We start from the raw sequence: 23,566 nt of genomic DNA, 5'->3' as shown, positions 1-23,566 counted from the left end.
ACATGTTTGAGCACCCTCTATGAAACGTTAAGCTACCCCACAGCACCCCCTAGAGAACATCTCTGTGGGCTAAGCCCCGGATGTTTCCAGGTCCAGGAAACGCCCCTGACACTAGCCAAATTCAAAAGATGAGGAAGGCGAAAAATGTCAGCGGCCTTCACCTCGAAAACCATTCCTGTTTTGGGGCTCATCTCATTGTTGCCCCTTTAGTGCACCAGCTGTACATTTCATTAACACCAAAGCAGCTGAAACGGATTAACAACCCTCTCTGCTACTTAACTGACCAGATCAATGCCTCAGAAGTGTAATTGACTCGATGCTACACTCCGATTAAAAGTGTTCCTTTCTTTTTTTGAGCAGTGTAGACAGGTTAAGTTACTTTAAGGATTCAGATTAAAACTGTATCATGTATTATCAGAGGAAGGATAACAATGTATTGATCCCTAAAAATCCACAAGGCTCCCAGCAGTATATAAACTAATACAAAATAACTCCTCTTTTACTCACGGCTACATTAATGATAACATTCATGCATCAATAATTATAATACAGTTCTGCAGAGTGAGTACCTTTACCTCTGGTATATCTCGATACCAAATAACATTGGTTGATTGCTAGATGACCTTGATACAGGGTTTTTTAACTGTGGATTTACGACAGTAATTACTTCATGCTCTGCCTACTTTATAATTCCTACTGTTCCTGAACCTTCTTTACACTCCTATCTGAGAGGCTTTTATGTTTGTGCTAATTTGATTCCATAATAAAACCAATTTGCAATTACTAACAAATCATGTATCATCACATGTGCGAGCAGAACCTGCAAAGTCAAAGAAGGGGTTCAACTAAGAAATTAGCAAGGCCATCTTTCACAACAATGCCCATCAAAGAACTTTAATAAAATCAGTGCTTTCTGCAAAATGCAGTAGGCAGCATATGTAACCAATACAACATTCTGCTTCAATTCTGTAGAACTATACAAATAATAACATTTAACCTCTTGTGTAAAAGCTTGTGTATTAGATATACACTCATAAATAATCAAAACTATTTAATAAATACATATTGACAGTATGGTGAGTTAGTTCACACTTTAAAGCCTTTACCAAAACTAAACCAAAGGTAGGTTACAGCCCTTCCATGACTGAAGTGTGTTAATGTGTATTCATCTGAGAAAATGATGGAAAGCCTAACGCTACGAGATGGGAGATCCTGACCCCAGAGAATAATAAACACCCTGAAACTATCCCAGTCCATAACATCCCCGTCACAACGTTCCGACAGCCTCAGTGAGGCGTGAACTGTATCCTTATGACGGGAACAGGAACACTCGATCCTCCACCCTCCCCTCCCCTTTCAGCACCATCCTGTCTGCATACACAGAGACGGTGCTGAAGGCATCGCTGTCAGGGGGGGTCTCGATCACCCCGTCTATCGTCACGTGGTGTACGCCCGTGTCTTTATCCTGACAGTACCCCCCGTCGTGGCTGTGTCCGGCCATGTAACACACCACGCTGCTGTGGGCCCGGATGACGGCCAGCAGCTCCTCGTAGTTCCAGGCCAGGCAGATGGGGTCTGTGGAGCCGGGGTGCACAGGGACGTGACCTGGACAACAAAACAAGGTTGGATTTCACAGCGGCACTTCCACATCAGCAGTTAATGTACACAATATATTTCATAGACTGCTGCAACTCAATTTCCTTTTGATTCATCTAAATCACAGTGGCGCCAGGATGTCTGAGATGAGGCGATGCAGTTCTGGAAGCAGAGGCTTCTGTTACCATCCCCTTAAGAATACACGAGGACAGTGGTTCCCAGCCTCAAACCTGTTCGTCACCATTCTATAAAACCCCCTCAAGTATCTGTGATGATTCGCCTACATTGTTTTTTAATCCAACTGCTCCTTAGATGACACAGTGTTTCCCATACATCCATTCATTTGTGGCAAGCCGCCGCAACTAAATATCGCCCGCCACAAATAAATCTCATACACTTTTTTTTGTAAATTATATTTTTGGGAGAATAAAGCCCACTGATCCTCAACTCCGGTGTGTCTCACTCATTAACAACGCAACAAGAATGTTGTCTGCTACACATTTTTGATCTCTCTACGTACCCCCTGCAATCCCCTCAAGTACCCCTAGGGATCTCCGTACCCCGGTTGGGAACCACTATATTATGAGACATGGTGGGCTAATCAACAAGCGCTTCAGGATGGGGGGTGCCCATTTAAGAACCCCCAATGTGTGAGTATGAGAGTGCTGCTCTGTGTGTACAAGCTTAAGCAGTCCCCAGGCTGTGGAGATTAAACCATCTTACAGCTGCAGTCTGTCACAAGCTGCTCCTCTGAGTGCAGGACAGCACTGGAGTGGATTCACCTTACATATTAAATGACTCCACTTATAATATATATATATATATATATATATATATATATATTTAATAACTAATGCACTGTAGGGGCGACAGTTTTAACTTACTGAAGATCGTAACTCTGTCTCTTTTGTCATCAGACGCGGTCAGAAGAGCATGCAGCCAGTCCAGCTGCTCCTGACCGAAGCCCCCGTTGAACATGGTGAACCTCCGCTGCAGCCCTTCCAAAACTGAACACATCACGACATCTGAAAATCACTCTTTACTTGAAGAAATACTCAGATATTTTACTTAAGTACAAGACGAAACACTACAATGTAAAAAGTACTGTGCTACAAGTAAAATTCCTGCATTTAAAATGTTACCTAAGTAAAAGTACTTAATGTCCCATTTTAGAATTATTGATATTACATTAATAGATTTTTTTTGTTGTTGCAATAATGTGTTCATCACAGCTGGTAAATGTAGAGCTACTTTTGTAACTTGATATACTATTGCTGGATATTTGACTAATAACTATAGCAGAGTTTATTTCTTAGTTTATTTATATGTGCTAATATTCTGAATCTGTAAAATAGGCCTAACTAGTAACTCATTTTGTCAAATGAATGAGTAAAAAGTACAATATTGCCATCCAAATTGTATTGGAACAGTAGTATAAAGTAGCATCACTTTCACATAAAAAAAATACTCGAGTACAAGTACCCCAGAATCGTGCAAAACTTGAGTAAATGTACACACTACATAACAGCACTGCTCTTCACACCAGTCACCCTGCAGTCTGGGGCGTGGCTTAAGACGGGAATGATCACATTTGAATGATCAGCACTAGGATGATCCACAAATCACATCACATCTCTGCCCGCTGTGCCGGGGGGGTGTACCTGGGCGGTGTACCTGGGGGGCAGTTCAGGTCGTCGTTGTTGTTGTAGAGTTTTATCAGATCCATAGCCTGGCCGTACTGCTCACTGGACGGCTCCCTGCCCAGCAGGCTCACATCATAGGCGTCCAGCACGACAAACGTGAATCCGGGGGCCGGGCTGAAGCTGTAGGCGTAGACGTCCCCGCTCAGGTCCCGGTCCCTGTGCAGTGCGCTGCTGTTGAGCCGTGAACGCAGCAGCGCGCTCCTGCTGAAGTTATAGAACTCGTGGTTTCCCCACACATGGTGGACCTCCGCGGGCACGGAGAACTCCCTCAGCACGGTGTCAAGGGCCCGCTCAGACGCGCCGTGGCCCTTGTTGAAGCCGTCGATAATGTCTCCCAGCTGGAGGATAAACTCCGGTCTGACAGCGGACTCTGCCCAGCTCCTCTGGGCGTTCTTTAGCAGCTGTAGGCTGCTCCGGTAGAACCGCTTCCGCGTCCGGCTGTAGTTGAACCCGTCCTCTAGGTCCGCGTACTGAATGTCTGCTATCACTCCGAATGTGAACAGCGGAGTGGAAGGACAGCCGTCCATGGTCGATGTGTGAGTGCCGACACAGCATACACTACCCGCGTTAATGAAATCCAGACAGGTTCAATGTCCTGTTTGGTGACACGATAGCAGGAACTTTCCCCCCTTCTTCTCTCGGCTTCTCTAAAACTATGAGGTTTATTGGCGGTTGTCAACCACCACGAATAGGTACATTACCGCCACCTATTGGACTGGAGTGTGGATCATTAGATTGGCAGGATCAAAATAAATGAAAAAACACTACATTCTCTCTATAATTCTTGTTGCCTTTTAGATTTGTTTTGAACAGGCTGAATACTTTGTCTGATGATCTTTCCTAGCAGATTCCCCAAGGTAAGGCTGAGCTTTTTCATCAGCTAAACCTGAAAACTAACACTCTTCTCTCATCGTCATCCTTGTGGCAGTCTATTACAGGGTTCTTACACCTTTTCCAAAGTCAAATTCAAGCATTTTCAAGGTGCATTTTCAAGCTTTTCAAGCATCTTACAGCTGTTGTAAATTACATATTTGTATACACATACTTATACTCAAATTATTATTTCCCTACCTCACATTAAATCAGATGTTCTTTATGCTGTAAACAACCAAATGTGTGTTTCATAATAGCATTCTACATGAGGATGGAAAATTAAAGAAAATAACTAAGTTTAATATTTCAAAAGGAGTGACCCATCTGTAAGTAGACTGGGCCTCCCATATAACCTGACTGAGCCGATATACAGCAATCAGCAAAATAACTTTTCAATAAATTATTGATTAACATTTTTGAGGTCCTTCGGTTGGCAGTAAACATAAGGCTCTCCCAGGTTAGGCCAAAGGGTGCATTATATGCACACATATACTGTATACACTCAAATTGGAATTTTCCTTCACATTGAATCAGCAATCAGAAATCATGCAAATCAAATCAACTTGAGTCTTTTAGCTCCTTGAGTTGAAAAAGCAAACAAAAGACCTGCACAGAACACGTCCCTGAATCACTCAAGGTAAGGCTGAACAGCACACGGCCTATTAGGGAGTGTCCTCAGTTCCTTGAGTTTGTCCGTTAGCTGTCTCTCTAAAGTCTCCAGATGTCTTTCCTTTTCCTAAGCAGCTCTTCCAAGGCCATTGGAGCTTAGTTTTCCTTGTGACTCAAGTACTGTACTTAAGAATTTTTTTTAAATACTTGTACTTCCATTTTATGCAACTGTGTACTACTTCTACTCCACTACAGTTCAGAGGTTTGTACTTTTCCTCCACTACATGTATTGAATACCTTTAGTTACTTCACAGATGTGGATGAATGATGTGAAATCTAATCAAGTGTTGAATCAGACTTTAGTTCCACCTGGAGTAAATCCACCAGCTACCCTGCAATCTACAAAGTACTTCAGACTAGCTGCACCTTTACCAGCTTTGAGAACACTTTCATGATCAATCATTATAAAACATATCATATATATTATTCTGAAATGGACCAATCTGCACAACGACTACTTTTACTGTCGATCGAGGCGCTTGCGCCGAGGTCCGTACGCCTGTACTGGCCTCTCGTGTATGATTGCTTAATTATAAAACTGACAAGTCAAATCAAACAATCTGATTGGCCGATAGTGTTTTTGCAGACCTCTTTGATTACAGATTTGAAAACATCGTTGCTTGCTTTAAAAGTAGCACAATTCATTATGTCAAACCTTGGAAAGTATCTAGATATCCCTGCCCTAATGCCAAAGGAACTGCACACTGAATATGTTTTGCCGTTTGATGTCTATGTCTGGACCGCTGCGTAAAAAGGAGGGTTTCTGCCCCGTTACTTATCCGAAAAGCAAACTGCAGGCAGTTTGATTTTCAGCCCAACGGTATACTGTTTTTCTCAGACGCGGAGTGATACTGACTTGTTGTGAAAAGTAACTTACAATTCTACCCGTGGTATACGCTCAGTATATCACGGCTAAGAACCAGATTGCTTGATTAGACTATGATATTCTGCTTGCACCTCGCGTGAAATGGCGGATACCGGAAGTACGGTGTCGCCCTCGGCCCAATACCCGTATGTGTGTGTGAAAGAATCTCCAGAAAGCACCTAAACGACGACATGCAGAGCTACGTGAAGAGCAGGCAGACCAACTGGAAAAGTAGCACCATTCAAAAGCTCTGATGCGGGTCTTGAAACAAAGCAGAGACATGATGACCGTTAGTGGCCACAGGTGCGAAAAGCTCTCTCCAGAGCTACTGGAAGCCAAATCTCGGGGACCGGAGAAAGTGGAGCAATATTCTCACGCACGCCATGCAACAGCCTCACACTATGTTTTGCGCAGAAGGCAACGGAAGGACTATTTTATTTTGAACATCATTATTTACAAATAAAAACAATTTAAATTAGAGTGTGTATTTTTTTTCCATATTGCCACACGTGGTAACCGTTTTATAAAAGCAATAGCTCACTTCAGGCCGTGATATATGCTCATTATATCACAGCTAAGGGGGTTGTCGACCCTCCGCTTCGGGTCGAACCACGCCACTTAGCTGTGATATACCACGGCCTGTCGTGAGCTATTGCTTAAATATAAAAGCCTGTTTCTAAAACTATCAACCATAGTGACGTGGTCAAATCCTCAGTTTATCATTTATAGCAACATACTAAGAAGCTTACAACAGTAAGTGCTTCCTCCTCTGAACACCACAGGATGGCGACTGTAACCATCCTGTGGTGTTCTGACATAGGTACGCTCCTCTGAAATCATTGTCGCCTGCATAAGCAATTATCCCTCATCGAGTTCGCTAATCAGCTTGCTAACGTTACTAGCTGTCAGGGACCAAGCAGTAAGACAACAGGACACAGGAGTGGTTTAAATAAACTAGGGTTTTTATTTACCGAAAAATCCACAAAACATCATATAATAGCAAGGCCTATAAAAGAGGTCAACAGAAAATACCTCAAAGAAACATCCATCGCCGATCCTGGGTCACGCTCTCGGATCCAGACTTGAAGCTCAGGGGACAACATTCTCAAATATTGCTCTAGTATGATTATTTCACCAATTTCCTGTATGGATTTACCTTTTGGTTGGATCCATTTCCCATAAAGTTCCTTGAGTCTTACATACAACTCCTTGGGGCTCTCGTCAGGGTTAAACTCCAAGGAACGAAATCTTTGCCTGTAGGTCTCAGGGTTGATGTCATACTTAGAAAGAATAGCAGATTTTACTTGGTCATAGTCAAGGGAATCATCAATGTCCATATGCACATAAGCACCTCTAGCTTTGCCAGTAAGCAATGGTAACAAGTGAAAAACCCAATCTGCTTTCTGCCACCGGCATGCTATAGCAATCCGTTCAAATGTAATCAGAAAGTGTTCAATGTCATCATTGTCCGTTAATCTTTCCATTCTGGGCTCATGGTGTGTGCGAGACTGACCTGCAAGGTTTGGATGGGCAGCCATGGTAAAAAACTCCGCTTGCACCTGAGGATGGTTGCTGGTGGATGGTAAGACTTCCACCTCTGATGGATCAGGGTCTGCGGACATAGAATCTGGTACTGGAGATGTTCTGGCCTGAACTTCTAACTGCAAAAGCTGAAACTGCTGTCGCATTGTTTCAAACCGCTGTTCCTGTCTTGTAGTTATCTCGCTCTGCTTTGCCGCTTGAGCCTCCGTCTGCCCCATATGAGCCTGAAGCAGGGCCACCAGGTCCGACATGGATGGCTCCTTACCTTCACCCTTGGTGCTTTCTCCCACTCCAGAGGCCCCATTGTCCTCTTCTTCACTACTGGCTTGCTTCTCCTGGACATTTGAAAGGCTTGTCGGTCCTCCCGGTTTCCTTGTAATTCTCCCTCCACGTCCCGGACGCTGCATCTTTTTTTTTTTTTAAAAGAAAAGAAGGTGGGAAAAAAAACACCCGTGTCCTCCACTGAATGATCCCACCACTGCCACCAATTGTCAGGGACCGAGCAGTAAGACAACAGGACACAGGAGTGGTTTAAATAAACTAGGGTTTTTATTTACCCAAAAATCCACAAAACATTATATAAATAGCAAGGCCTATAAAAGAGGTCAACAGAAAATACCTCAAAGAAACATAACAGGTGTTAACTCAACAAACGGACCTGCTGCAATGAAAAACCAAGGAACCTATATAGTGGCTTGGCCAAACCAAGTTGAACCCAAGGGATAATTAATAATCACATCATACACAGGACACTGACAAAACCCAAATCCCCCCTTTGACCTGGAAGCAGGTGGTTTGTCCCAATCTGTCCCAATTGGCTCCTTGCAGTATTTATGAGCCCTCAGCGCTCGGCCACGCCCTTTGCTGAACCAGGAAGTAACCTCCCCCAATGGACATGGTAACTCAAGAGACAAAGAATGTAATTAATACAAACAAATACTTGTGTTTTAGCTGTGCTAAAATGTTTGAAGTAATGTCAGATTACAATCAAATAAAGAGTTTACCATCTAGAGCAAATGTGTGGTGTTAATTGGCATGTTTTATTGTAGCTGCACTAAAGCAAAACTACTGAAGATGAGGATGCAGTGTAGTTGGTTTACCCTGTGTGGCTGTGGCCATCACACACTCCCCCCCTTCAAGACTCTCGCTGTAACATCGAGAGAGGTAGTCAGCTGTGACATTGTCCTTGCCTGGGATGTGCTGAATGTTGAAGCGGAATGGTTGCAGTGCCAGGTACCACCGGGTAATCCTTCCATTGGTATCCTTCATCCTTCCCATCCACTGAAGCGCTTTATGATCAGTCTCCAGGGTGAATTCTCTACCCAGGAGGTAATACCGGAGAGAGTCAAGGGCCCATTTGATAGCCAGTGCCTCCTTTTCCACGGTTGAATACCTGACCTCCCTGGGGAACAGTTTCCGGCTGATGTAGGCCACTGGATGGCGGTTGTCTGATGACCCCTGGAGCAGCACAGCGCCCAGACCCCTATCAGAAGCATCCGTCTGCAAGATAAAATGTTCATCAAAGTTTGGACTGTAAAGAACAGGTTTCTTACTCAATGATCCCTGGATGTCGTGAAAAGCTGCCATGGACTCCTCTGTCCACTGTATCTGATTTGAAGACCGGGATCCAGTCTGGTCTGTGAGTAGAGCTGCCCTGGCAGAGAATTGTGGTACAAAGCGGTGGTAGAAGCCTGCCATGCCCAGAAAAGATCGGAGCTGCTTCTTTGTTTGTGGCACAGGACATGACTCGATGGCCTGAATCTTGCTGACCCGTGGCCGTATCACCCCGCGTCCAATGATGTGGCCGAGGTACTCCGTCTCTGCAGCGGCAAAGACGCACTTCGATGGATTGATAGTCAGCCCCGCAGAGTAGAGGCGATCCAAGACAGTGTGCAGATGTTCCATGTGCTCCTCCCAGGTGGAGCTGTAAATGACAATGTCATCCAGATATGCTGCAGCAAAACCAGATAAATCACAAAGTACCTGATCCATAAGCCTCTGGAAGGTCGCTGGAGCACCATGCAGCCCAAATGGCATGACCGTGAACTGGAAAAGACCCAATGGTGTCCTAAAGGCTGTCAGCTCCCTAGACCGCTCAGTCAGTGGAACCTGCCAGTAACCCTTGGAAAGATCTAATGTGGTTAAGTATTTGGCTTTTCCAAGCCGTTCAAGCAGTTCATCGATTCTTGGTGTTGGATAAGAATCAAACAAAGAAATTGAGTTCAGGTACCTAAAATCAATACAAAACCTAAGACTGCCATCCTTCTTTGGCACAAGGACCACTGGGTTGCACCACTCGCTTTTCGAAATCTCAATGATCCCCAGGGACAGCATCAGATCGACCTCCTTTTTCAGTGACGCCAGCAGGCGTTCCGGAATCCTGTAACTCAGCCATCTCACAGAAGCACCTTCTCTAACCACAATGTCATGCTCAACAATATCTGTTCTCCCAGGATTCTCCTGAAATAATTCTGACCTACAGATTGTTCTCACCTGAAGCTGTTTGTCTTCTGAGAGGTGGCTGAGGTCATGGCTCACAGTAGCCCCCCCTGGAGATAGGTATTGCTCCTCCACTTCCTCTTCCTCTTGCACATCCCTGATGAGCATCACTCTTGCTTCTTGTTCAGGTCGCGGCACCCACTCTTTCAAGAGATTTATATGTAGTACTCTACTGGAGCGTGGCTTCCCAGGGGTCGATACCTCATATGTTGTGGGCCCGAGTTGCTTCTTGATCTCAAATGGTCCCTGCCACTTTGCCAACAGCTTGCTGTTATCACTTGGGAGGAGAACTAGTACCTTTTGTCCTGGGTTGAAGGATCTTTGCCGAGCTGACCGATCATACCAGGACTTCTGCTGTTGCTGGGCCACTGCCATGTGAGATTGGGCAAGCTGACTAATTTTCTCCAATCGATCTCTCATCTGAACAACATAGGATACAATGTTAACAGAACCCTCCCTCGCCTTGTTTCCCTCCCAAATCTCCCTCAACAGTAGGGTTGGGTACCGAGAACCGGTTCCGGTTCGGAACCGGTTCCAACATTTCGATTCCAACGGCATCATTTAGAAATGTGAATTTCGGTTCCGCTTTTCGATTCCTGAGGAAATGTTTCTCGCCGCTCTCCGTAGCCTACTGCATGACTGCAGCGGGGCGGACAATGTAGCGTTGTATCTACATTTCCTACAGTGTAACCTGAGACCAGGGCCGGCCCGTCGCACTGGCATTATAAATGTTCGCCTAGGGCGCCAGGTCTGTGGAGGCGCTGCGCTGACAGCTCTGGGAGGAAAAACAAATGTTTTGACCGTTGGTGCTCATCCTAATTGTTGGCCTTGATGTAACAACATTCATAATTAAGTAAATGTAACACCCTTTTCATCCCGGTTACACTTATCATTTGCCCTGTACGATGGGCGCTGCAAGTGATGAAAATGGGGGATGTTGGCTTATCTGGCAACCGCAGCTCACAGCGAAAGTGCGAGTGAGCGAGGGAGAAAGGGAGGGCGCTGTTGTTATTAGCATCTGGTGCTAGCTGCTCTCACGGAAGAAGAAGATGTTTCTACAATGATGTGGAGGAGAGTCCTCTCCAGTCAGACTGAGAGGCTGATAACTACAGCTCAGTGAGGTAAAGGACTCTGAGTGTTTAGATAGTTCACTTTAGTCTAAGTTATCTCAGTGGGTCTCAAACGTTTTGGTCACAATTTATGTAAACACATATTTCCAAGGCACTCTTTTATAATTATTGGGATAAAACAGGTTTGAAATCATTCCAATGTAAACTATAGGACAGTAAACCAGACATATCGTTTTAAACTGGAGAGATAAAAAAATATGCATAAATAAAATAGTAAAATAAGATATGAATGAACAACACAAATAAAATGCGTTACATGTAGGCTATTTGTTATTTAATTATTAAAATGTAAACCGATCTTTTTCATATGGGTGTTTAGAGTTGTACCCCCTAGATCTAGTCTCTAGTAATTCTGCGTGTGCACCAGATTGAAGCATTTTACTTCAAAATGTTCAAACATTTCTTCCCGGTATGCCTGAGAAGGCAGATATGCTTGTTTTTCTCAACAAGAACTGTTTTTAAAAGTTGGACTGTTGCACTGTTGTAGCTTCAGTGGTTCTCAGGTTAAAGTTACATAGCAGTGAATATAAACAGACTGATTAATGTGAATATTACTTTAAACTAACCTGTGTAAAAGTTTCTCGAATAAATGTAATTTTTTTGGTGGAAGAAGCATGTATCATTTTTTTACCCTGCCTCTCAAAGAATCGGAATCGAGAACCGTTAAGAACCGGAATCGAAAAGTAGAATCGGAATCGGAATCGTGGAAATTCAAACGATACCCAACCCTACTCAACAGTGAGAGAGGTCCTCGTACTTCATGTCCATACAAAAGTTCAAATGGAGAGAAACCAGTGGAGGCTTGGGGTACTTCCCTATAAGCAAAGAGGAGGTATGGCAGCCACTGGTCCCAGTCTGTGCCACTGTTGTTGACAAACTTCCGTAGCATCTGCTTCAGGGTTTGGTTGAAACGCTCCGTCAATCCATCAGTTTGGGGGTGATATGGTGTGGTCCTCAGGCTCCGAATATCCAGCAAGTGATACACCTGTTTCAGCAGAGTGGACATGAAGTTAGTTCCCTGATCAGTTAATATTTCCTGAGGGAAACCTACTCTTGAAAAGAACTGAACCAAACAGAAAGCAACTGATTTTGCTTTTATGGATTTTAATGGAAAAACTTCTGGGTACTTTGTGGCGTAATCTGTTATGACCAGCATGTACCGGTTTCCCCCCTTGCTCCTCTCAACAGGACCAACAATGTCCATCCCAAGGTGCTCAAATGGGGTGCCAATGATGGGTAAAGGCTGGAGGGGAGCTCTGGAGGGGGTTCTAGCAGATGTTATTTGGCACTGAGGACAACTTCTGCAGAATTGAGTGACCTCTCTTCGCAGGCCAGGCCAGTGAAAATAGCGTTGGATGCGAGCTATGGTTTTATGCTTACCCAGGTGGCCAGCCCAGGGGATAGAGTGCCCCAAAGAGAGAATGTTGTCTCTAACTGCTTGGGGAACCACTAGCTGCAACACCGACCCCTGCTGACGGTAGAGAATGCCATTTTGCAGAACATACTCGTCTTCGTTGAAGTCCAGCTCAGCCCCTGGCTCTTTTTCCTTCGCCGTCTGAAAAAGAGAAACTAGGGATAGATCAGCTTTCTGCATTTCCATGATATTGGCTGGCATTTGAAACTGTAAGGTTACATCTGGCTCAGTGCTGGATGGTGGGTTCACAACTGTGTGTTGGAACTTTTCCTGCCTCCTCTGTCTGCGAGTTTTCCGAGGTCTCCCAGATGTTGCGTCAAGCTCCTGATTGAAAAAAGGTAAAGCACTAAGAGTCTCAGAGTTCTCATTTGGTGATTTTGCCTGTGCTCTAGTAACTACAACATTACATTTTTGGCTTTGCTTCCCCTCCAACAAATCAGACAGGACTGGAAGATCTCGCCCCAGCACCGCTGGATAAGGCAAGTTATCAACAACCCCAATGTTCAAGAGGTAAGTTTGACCCTCTACTTTTATGTACATGTCAGCTGTTGAATAGCTTTTCTCATCTCCATGCACACAACAGATTGGGATCGTGTCTCTTGTGCTAATAATGTTGGGTGGTACAAACTTCCGGTGTACAAGAGTCTGACTGCTCCCAGAATCCAGCAAGGCCTTGATAATCTGTCCATTAACTTCTATGAGTGTCATCTTAATAGACTGGTCATCCTTACGCACATGCTCAATATGAGGGCGAGGCACAAAGCACATTTGTGTCATTTTGGCTGCATTTTGGGGGCACATAGGTTTTACATGGCCTTCTATTCCACAGAGATAACAAATTAGCTTTTTACCAAGAGATTTAAATGGGCTGCTAGCTGACTGTTTTTCCCACATGGGAGGCTTACCCACACCGGAGGGTGCCTCCTGATCGTACTGTCGAGCTGGTTTGTGTCGATCCTTTGAACTCCATGAGTTATAGCTCCATTGCTGTCCTTTATTACGGGCAGCAACAAAGACGTCAGCCAGTCCAGCAGCCTCCATCGCCGATCCTGGGTCACGCTCTCGGATCCAGAATTGAAGCTCAGGGGACAACATTCTCAAATATTGCTCTAGTATGATTATTTCACCAATTTCCTGTATGGATTTACCTTTTGGTTGGATCCATTTCCCATAAAGTTCCTTGAGTCTTACATACAACTCCTTGGGGCTCTCGTCAGGGTTAAACTCCAAGGAACGAAATCTTTGCCTGTAGGTCTCAGGGTTGATGTCATACTTAGAAAGAATAGCAGATTTTACTTGGTCATAGTCAAGGGAATCATCAATGTCCATATGCACATAAGCACCTCTAGCTTTGCCAGTAAGCAATGGTAACAAGTGAAAAACCCAATCTGCATTCTGCCACCGGCATGCTATAGCAATCCGTTCAAATGTAATCAGAAAGTGTTCAATGTCATCATTGTCCGTTAATCTTTCCATTCTGGGCTCATGGTGTGTGCGAGACTGACCTGCAAGGTTTGGATGGGCAGCCATGGTAAAAAACTCCGCTTGCACCTGAGGATGGTTGCTGGTGGATGGTAAGACTTCCACCTCTGATGGATCAGGGTCTGCGGACATAGAATCTGGTACTGGAGATGTTCTGGCCTGAACTTCTAACTGCAAAAGCTGAAACTGCTGTTGCATTGTTTCAAACCGCTGTTCCTGTCTTGTAGTTATCTCGCTCTGCTTTGCCACTTGAGCCTCCGTCTGCCCCATATGAGCCTGAAGCAGGGCCACCAGGTCCGACATGGATGGCTCTTTACCTTCACCCTCAGTGCTTTCTCCCACTCCAGAGGCCCCATTGTCCTCCTCTTCACTACTGGCTTGCTTCTCCTGGACATTTGAAAGGCTTGTCGGTCCTCCCGGTTTCCTTGTAATTCTCCCTCCACGTCCCGGACGCTGCATCTTTTTTTTTTCCTTTTTTTTTTTTAAAAAGAAAAGAAGGTGGGAAAAAAACACCCGTGTCCTCCACTGAATGATCCCACCACTGCCACCAATTGTCAGGGACCAAGCAGTAAGACAACAGGACACAGGAGTGGTTTAAATAAACTAGGGTTTTTATTTACCCAAAAATCCACAAAACATCATATAAATAGCAAGGCCTATAAAAGAGGTCAACAGAAAATACCTCAAAGAAACATAACAGGTGTTAACTCAACAAACGGACCTGCTGCAATGAAAAACCAAGGAACCTATATAGTGGCTTGGCCAAACCAAGTTGAACCCAAGGGATAATTAATAATCACATCATACACAGGACACTGACAAAACCCAAATCCCCCCCTTTGACATGGAAGCAGGTGGTTTGTCCCAATCTGTCCCAATTGGCTCCTTGCAGTATTTATGAGCCCTCAGCGCTCGGCCACGCCCTTTGCTGAACCAGGAAGTAACCTGCCCCAATGGACATGGTAACTCAAGAGACAAAGAATGTAATTAATACAAACAAATACTTGTGTTTTAGCTGTGCTAAAATGTTTGAAGTAATGTCAGATTACAATCAAATAAAGAGTTTACCATCTAGAGCAAATGTGTGGTGTTAATTGGCATGTTTTATTGTAGCTGCACTAAAGCAAAACTACTGAAGATGAGGATGCAGTGTAGTTGGTTTACCCTGTGTGGCTGTGGCCATCACACTAGCTTAAACAAACGTAACATGCAACGTTAGCCTAATCCAAAATGCTCTACTACGGCGTACCTTTCATGTGGCTCGTCAGCGCAGACTCGCGCATCGTGAATAACTGAAAGTCTTTTTTGCACACTTTGCAGGAGGCTACTCGTGGGCTTGACCCTCGTCTTAGTCATGGCTAGCCAACGCTCGTTGAAACGACAACTTCCTGGCATACTGTCATCACTCTCATCAGAATGCCCAGGTTACACTTAAAAAAACACTTGCAGGTCACGCGCATAGCGCGGGAAGGCCGGAGCGGAGATGTTTTATGTAGAAGCGAAGCAATTAAGCGTGCTCCAACTTCTTTCTTTTAATCTAAAAAGCGACAGCAATTTATTGTAAAAGTAAAGCATTTACAATTTCAAGCGCTTTGTCCCAAATACAAGCACCATTCCCAAAATCCAAGCACTTTTCAAACCTTGAAAACACCACATTACATTTCAAGCATTTTCAAGGATTTCCAGCACCCGTACGAACCCTGCTATTAAGACATGTTTGACCGTTTCCGGTTTATTGCAGTCTTTACACAGTCCAGTGGGATACACGATGTGGGCCGGTCGGATAAATCACTAGCACCCCCCGACAATTTACTAGTTTTTACCGAAGTGGGCCGGTCGAGAGTACCGGGCTGATTTTTAGTCCGAGTCCGCCCCTGGTGCCTGCCAACTATGTGGAGTGTTTGATGTAGTCCTGTATGTCCTATCCTTAAACCTTCTCTTTCCCTGGGCTCCTGCTCCATCTTGCATCTACCCCCATGTGTGTTCGTTCTACATTTCAAACCCCACTTACTCTAATATCTGTTAAAAATATCCACATTACAAAATTGTTTCATCATCACAGGTCATGAAACAATTTGCATGACCTGTGATGATGAAACAATTTTATTTTTTTCCTGTTTGTAATATACATGGATCGGATTTCGAGGCGTAGTCGTGGGGGAGGGGGTCTGCGGTTCGGTGGACTAAGGATTGCACCACTGCTTTTTGCAGATGATGTGGTTCTGATGGCTTCATCGGTCTGCGACCTTCAGCACTCACTGGATCAGTTCGCAACCGAGTGTGAAGCGGCTGGGATGAGGATCAGCACCTCCAAATCTGAGGCCATGGTTCTCAGCAGGAAACCGATGGACTGTCCACTCCAAGTAGGGAATGAGTCCTTACCCCAAGTGAAGGAGTTCAAGTATCTCGGGGTCTTGTTCTCGAGTGAGGGAACAATGGAGCGTGAGATGGGCCGGAGAATCGGAGCAGCGGGAGCGGTACTGCAGTCGCTTTACCGCACCGTTGTGATGAAAAGGGAGCTGAGCCAGAAGGCAAAGCTCTCTGTCTACCGGGCCATTTTCGTTCCTACCCTCACCTATGGTCATGAAGGATGGGTCATGACCGAAAGAACGAGATCGCGGATACAAGCGGCCGAGATGGGTTTCCTCCGCCGGGTGGCTGGTGTCTCCCTTAGGGATAAGGTGAGAAGTTCGTTCATCAGGGAGGGACTCGGAGTTGAGCCGCTCCTCCTTCGGGTCGAAAGAAGCCAGTTGGTGTGGTTCGGGCACCTAGTTAGGATGCCACCTGGGCGCCTCCCTAGGGAGGTGTTCCAGGCACGTCCAGCTGGGAAGAGACCAAGGGGTAGACCTAGGACCAGGTGGAGGGATTATATCTCTTCGCTGGCCTGGGAGCGCCTTGGGATCCCCCAGTCAGAGCTGGTTGATGTCGCCAGGGAAAAGAAAGTTTGGGGCTCTCTGCTAGAACTGCTACCCCCGCGACCCGACCACGGATAAGCGGGAGAAGATGGATAGATGGATGGATGGATCACAGGTCAACTTCTTTGGTATTCCCATTCTGAAATTACATCTGTCACAGTAGCCCCTTGGCCACTGCTTCTGAATCTGCGTTACCTGTTATAACTCAATCAATATTTAGAAACATGTCAACATTCATCAAACAGTTTCAGACATGGAGCAGGTTCATTCTAAAACTGTCAATCAATGGTCAGATTGAACATCCGAGTTGGGGCGGCAGGTTTCTCTCAGTCCCTAAATGAAAAATGTAGATTGTGAATTTTACAGCCATGTTGATATAATACATTATACACACACTCCCCCTTTTTACACATGAACTCATGTGTAACAAAATCCTGTATGGGAAGAAAACCTTCAGGTAATAATTGATTATAAGAAAATACCAAACATTATTCACAAATGTACATCCATCATTTTCCACAGTAAACACTTCAGTGAAATGAAGTCTTTCTCTCCCTCTTTCAGTCCTAAAAGAAACAGAATCTTCATGTTTTAGTTTGAGCTTCACATTTTGCAAACCGCCACTGCCTGTGGGAGAACAATAGCATCAAGTAGATTAGAAACGGGTCACAAGTGCGGTTTTCCAATTCTGTGGAATTGTAGGAAACCTCTCATTTCCCACAGAGCCCCAGAATAATATGTTAGTCCAAAAGCATGCTTGATTAGTCATTGTTTTAAATCATGCAGTTGCACTGATCACATGCAGACATACACTCACACTGTCAGGTTGTAAAGTCAGGTTTGGTCAGGTTCACCCCAGAGTCAGTCATTGACAGTGCCTTCTCAAGTTACACTGTCGGTCAGGGTCAAAGGTCAGTTGGTCTCAGTCTTTTTGGCCATGTGTCGTGCTCTGCAGAGACTTTGATGTTTCAGCATAGGCCAGTATCCTTTGTTCACAAAAATCTGTCATATATGGAGCGCCATCATTTATTAATTCACGATTACAACTATAATTTTCCAGACATCTCTAACTTTTCATTGGGACAGCTGTTTCCCACATTCCCTGAAATGTGTTAGCCAACAATGTCACTTCCTCATAGTACTACTACTGAGTTCATTAACACCTAATCTATTTTAAAATGTCTAATTTATTTCAGAAACTTGTGCATATAATTATTTTCTTGAGTCAAAACATTATCAGGATCTGTGTAGCTCTGCTATGCATTTCATAATTCATTATACTAATTTATCTTAAATTCTGGTCCACTTAAAGAACAATGTTAACCTCCCTAACAGTGCGTGGAACCTTGGGTGTTCGAACATGTAACAATTACTCCTTCCTTTGTCAAGGATTTAAAAACAGAAGTCATTTCATCTATGGTTTGTAGTTGAATTTAGGAATTATCACTCATGGTAGGTATGTGTTTACTCTTTAACATCTCTAAATGTCAGTTCATCACTGATGAAATGGATGTCCATTAGGAGGTGGTGACGCTTTGTCTTTTAAACTCATAATCTGGTGCCGTGCGCTCCCTGTGAAGCTGCAAGTAAGATTTTAGAAACCACTGCAGGGCGGGTTGAGTGACCCCTTCTCCTTATTGGTTGTCAATAATATGCCTCTTTACAATGGGTGATCCAAAGCCCCACACTTTTTCCAATTATATTGCTTTTTCAAAATTAAATGTGCTGTTTTTTTATTTAAATTGTATTTTAAACTCTACATTTTGGACGACAAACAACAGTTATTTCCCCATAAAAGTTCTCCTATAGTAATATATGCTACAATGGTGAAACCAATACCTCAAATTGAGGTTTGGAAATGTAGAACTAGCTTTCCCTTCAACATGACCTATATAAATACATATTTGTCTGATTGTGGTTACTAAAACTCTCCCTTTAAACTGTAGATTAATACTGTAACAAATTAAATCTCTACCAAATTCACACATGAATAAAAACTCTATAGGAATCATTTGTCCACATGATGAAAAGATTGAACAATCTGTTCTACTCTGTACTCCTGACTCCAGAACACCCACTGCTTACAGTGCAGTGAATATTTTCATCATGTCTCCCCCTTTATCCCACAGTACCCTCATTGTGTTAGGTCTATTTCCTCATTTTACATTAATAGTTTCTTCTTTACTGCTATTTTTAATTTACCAACTGATTAATTAATGGGTAATACAACTTTTCATCTTCACTTATTTATCAAGTCAATTCAATTTCTTTACATTTGGTTATTTTTATTTGAATAAGTGTGTTTGTGCAAACTCACTCATTCCGGTTCCCTTCCCCTCTCCTCTGGTTTATCTCGAGCCGTGACCCCGGCCTCCTCACATTCTGCTCGACCAACTCCTCTGACTCTGGCTCCTCCCCCTTTATCCATCAGCTCTTAAATCCATTCGCTGTAACTCTTTGAGGCAGCCATCTGCCCAGTTACATCTGCAGCCCCCATCATGCCACTGTTCTTGCTTTGTATTTCATCTCCTCCTTTACAGTCTCTTTGCTGCTTTATGGAGCTTTGGTTCTGGCTGCCACAGGTGGAGATTGTTCTGGATGCTGTTCTGGATGCAGTCTTGTTGTTGTTGGTTCAGCTCTGGTTCTCTGTCTGTTCGATGGAGAAGCAGCAGTCTCCTGCTTGGGATAGGTCTTTGTTTGCTGAGGCGGATCGGGGTCTTAGCCGTCTGACAGGCAGAGAGAGAGAGAGAGTCCAGGTCTCGGGACCTACCTATAGAAATTCTAGCACACTGAGGTTAAATAAATCCCACCCTTTCCACTCTGTCTTTTTCTAATCATACTATCTGTCTTGGATTTTAAATTCCATCTTAACAACAAAATGAATGTCTCCTATATTACAGAACTCCTTTTTAAAAAAATAATTTCAACCATTTGTAACATATTTACTCAAAATAGCTCTTTCTGTAAACCATTTTCTCCTCTAAAATGAAATACTCACATATTTCAAGCTCCATATATTTCACACACTACAAGAAGAAAATCTCCATACATTCTCTAATTTTTTTAAATCTCACTGTTACTTAGAACAACAGTAAAAACCAGCAGAGAGCATACTAACATTTCACAACAATGCACATTGACTCAAGAGTAGGCCTATGTTTTCTTTCTATTATAATTATTAATGTTATCACTTTTAGTGAACACTTATTCGTATTATCTAAATGCCCTGTCCATAATCCAGACATGCAAATTGTTTGAGTGTAAACATGTGTTTACACTCTAAAGATTCTTTAAATTATTATGGATTAATTACTAATCCCTTTTGTACTTCTGATCAAAAGTATTTATGTGTAATGCTTTAAATATACAAATATGTGCTAAATGTAATAGTTCTAAAATTGAACACTAGTGTATAAAATAATATACAATATGTCCACCAGATGAAGCCAAACCTTAATGTATCCTTAATCTCTCTTTTTTTACGCACCACACCCAATTGTATACGTTTTTTGTCCTTTTCACTTCTCCATTTTACAAAACCTCTCCTTATTTCACACTTTATCTATTTTTTCTGTTCTTTTAATTAAACAGCGTAAAAAGTCTTCGTTTTTTCGCAACAAAATGCTAAATTTGCTGTTCTTTTAATCAAACAGCGTCAAAAGTCTTGGTCTTTTTTGCAATCAAATGCTATATTTTCTGCCCTAAGTTGTCCCTGCCACCATTTTTAGCATATTATAGTAAATTCAAAGGAAAGAATGAGACAATCAAGGAGTCATCTGTGACTTAACGTAATCACCCTTTTAAACCTATGCCATCTCTGACGGGCTATCTCAGAAAGTCTTCATTTACTATAAATATCTTACTTTAAATCCAATCACTTGCCCTAAACTTCGTTTTTCGGTACGGTCCTAGACTCGCTACATTTAACACTTAGGTAGGGTCTCTGACTTTCTACGCGTAACACGTCTGTACGTCCCAGACCCGGCTGGACTACTTTGGAAGTGCCAGGCTTCCTCCACTGGCACTCAACATTTGTGGAGCGATCTGCCACATGGCACATATTGCCAATGCTGCAGCGTGGCTGCATTTGTACATCCCCCGTGCACAATCACAGACAGCGCTCTGCATCGCGCCATCGTCTCCCATGCAGATCTGTACAAATAAAGTAAGTACCATGTTTGTTAGCATGCTATAATAGATTAAATGAGCAATAATACAAGGATGGTCCGGATCTGGGGGTGGGAGGGGTTATTTTTCCATAGTTTTGTCTGATTGTTGTTATTGTTTGTTTTTTCTGTATTTTTTGTAATGTGTGTTGTACTGGTTGTGATTGTACATTGTATTTTTCTAAATGTGTATGAATACATTTTTGAAAAACATTTGATCAACAATAAAAAAGGATTTGGTCAGGATCTAGACTCAGTGTGTAGTTTATTAATTAATCAATGCTCTCTACATTAGGAAAACACATACCAGTGTACCCGAGGGAGTCACACACAGCTGTGCCTGGATAACCAAACAAATTGACAAGATAACCAAAACCCTTGAATCTACACACAGCAAATAAACTCAAATGACACAACGAGATGTAAAAGGAGATCACACATACAGTATAGTCGATATAAAACTGGCCGCTTCAATCTGAAGAGCAACTAAAACAAAACACGGGAGTTTACCTTGTTCTTGTGAACACTAATGTTATCCACAGCATACACACAGAGACCACGAAGTTCTTAAGGAGAAAACTAGTTACTAAAACAAAACACGTTAGTGTACCTTGTTAGCTAATGTTAGCTAGCTGACATTAACGTTACACATTGCACTCATATTACTCACCGAAACCTTGTAAAGCCGGTCCCGCTGCTCTTACAGAACCGACTAACTCCCCTTTCGTGTATGTACAGCTCTCAACGTGTCCAGACTTGTAGTCACCTCGTTTTATACTTTTATTCTCATTCTGAAAGAAACAGGTGAAATTTGCTAACGTGACGGCCGTCTTTGTGATGGTGACGCGTATTGTGCGAGACCAAGAGACCTGTAGTTCACTCAGCGGTTTCACACAAAAAAAAGTGTAACTTCACAGTTTTACGACACATTTTTATTTTTTTGACTTGCAAAATATTCTTTTAAATTGACAAACATCATATGTGTCATTCGTGGCACAATTCAAACGGGATCAAAAGATAACCTTTCTCTCTCCATTGACTTCAATGTATAATTTTACGCTTCCGGGGTCCCATGGAGGCTCCCGGAAAGGGAGGGACTTCGCCTCTCTATTCCTGCAGCGGCTGATGAGCCAACATGAGCACCTCCACGTACGCCTGCAGTTCCTCTGTGGCCACATCTCGCCAGTCTCCCATGCATGTTTTTCATGGCCTCAATATGCTTCAGGATTTTATCCGTCAGCAGCAGTGCAAAGCTGTCCTCGGGTCACTGATTCGGGCTACAGCATAGTGTGTAGGTCCCGGGAACCTGTGGCTGCTGGGACGTAGTGGTGTGTCTCAGTATTTGTGGGAGACCAAAACATTTTTCCGCCTCTTCATCCATCTCCCCTCCGCTCTCATCTTCAAATGAGTCTTGAGATGAGTCTGAGTTGGACTCTGGTCTGTTTCTACCTCTGAGGCCTCCTCCGTTTCAGCCTCAGAGTCCTCGGAGGAGGATGAAGAGCCATCCTCGCACACAGAGTGCATAATCATTACCAGAGCCTCCTGTATGCCGAATTCCTTGCCATCTCCAAAATGACTACTCCCGCACTAATACTCATACTTCTAACCATGGCTGCTGCACCTGCATAAACATCCTCAGCGAGAACCAAAACAAAGTTCAATTTTGTTTTGGTTCTCGCAACTCATCGTTTTTGTTGTTGAATTAGATTTATAACGCAGTTTCTAAGAGCATTTTTTTTTTAAGTTGGACACACACACACATACACACACACACACACACACACACACACACACACACACACACACACACAGACACACTCACACACACATACCATTATCCAACATCAATAGAGAACCACAGTGATGCGTCCTAAAACCCGGAAGTAAACTCGTTCCGGTTCCTTCGTCACAAAAAGCAATGCAATTTCTCCATAGGATTTTGGAAAATAGCTCGAAATAAGGTCTGTGTTTGACACACATTTAAGAAACGGATCACGTTTTGTTCAGCCGGATAATATTCACATGTCTACACTACTTTTATAATTTTCGAATCATAAATCTAGTCGCCAGAAGCAAAATGCTAACGTTATGCCATAAACGAACTACAACAGGGTCGCTGCTTCAACGTCACGCCAATTTAAGATCCATATAGAGTGGCGAAGTCACAGCCATCTACTTCCGGTCCATGGAACCTTATTTCGGAAAAATTATGTTAGACATTGCTCCTAAAGGTACAGATTTTATTTTGTTTTATATTTATCATTGTATTTATTTTATATTTTGACATCAGGAGATGTTATACAGTTCTGTATTGCCTTTTATTGATTGTGATTGAAACACTTTCTTATTATTTATTTTAATATTTTCAAGACATTCTTTTTAGTTGTACAGCTTATTTAACCTTTTTGTTTGACATCAGCCATTATAAATAATATGGCCATCTGAGTGTGTGTGTTACTGTGTGTGGTTTGTTTTTAACTGTGTAATACAGTTAATGATTCCAAATGTTAGAGTTCCTTATTTTCATACCAAAACTTGCACTACTGTTAAAAATAACAGCAAAAAAAATTATGCATTTGGGACTTTTTTTTGCTTTTCCTTGTTGTACCGAACCGTGACCACCAAACCGAGGTATGAACCGAACCGTGACATCTGTGAACCGTTACACCCCTAGTGAAGTCGGGGTCATTTATTTTTTGTATAACCTTGCTT

The 23,566-nt window shown here is 43.2% G+C and overlaps 1 protein-coding gene across 1 annotated transcript; it reads right to left on the bottom strand.

The window, feature by feature from the left end:
- Positions 1 to 761: 761 nt before the first annotated feature.
- Positions 762 to 3,965, bottom strand: adprm (ADP-ribose/CDP-alcohol diphosphatase, manganese-dependent). Its single transcript, XM_034074794.2, has 3 exons — positions 3,271 to 3,965; positions 2,481 to 2,603; positions 762 to 1,605 (listed from the first exon to the last, which is right to left on the bottom strand). Exons 1-3 carry the CDS (start codon positions 3,824 to 3,826, stop codon positions 1,310 to 1,312), a joined length of 975 nt encoding a protein of 324 aa, XP_033930685.1. The 5' UTR covers positions 3,827 to 3,965; the 3' UTR covers positions 762 to 1,309.
- Between the last annotated feature and the right edge of the window lie 19,601 nt (positions 3,966 to 23,566).

This window comes from Pseudochaenichthys georgianus, chromosome 23 (genome assembly GCF_902827115.2).
Source record: "Pseudochaenichthys georgianus chromosome 23, fPseGeo1.2, whole genome shotgun sequence".
NCBI lineage: Eukaryota > Metazoa > Chordata > Actinopteri > Perciformes > Channichthyidae > Pseudochaenichthys > Pseudochaenichthys georgianus.
The sequence above is the reverse complement of the archived record's forward strand: the minus strand, read 5'-3'. Positions and strand labels throughout refer to the sequence as shown.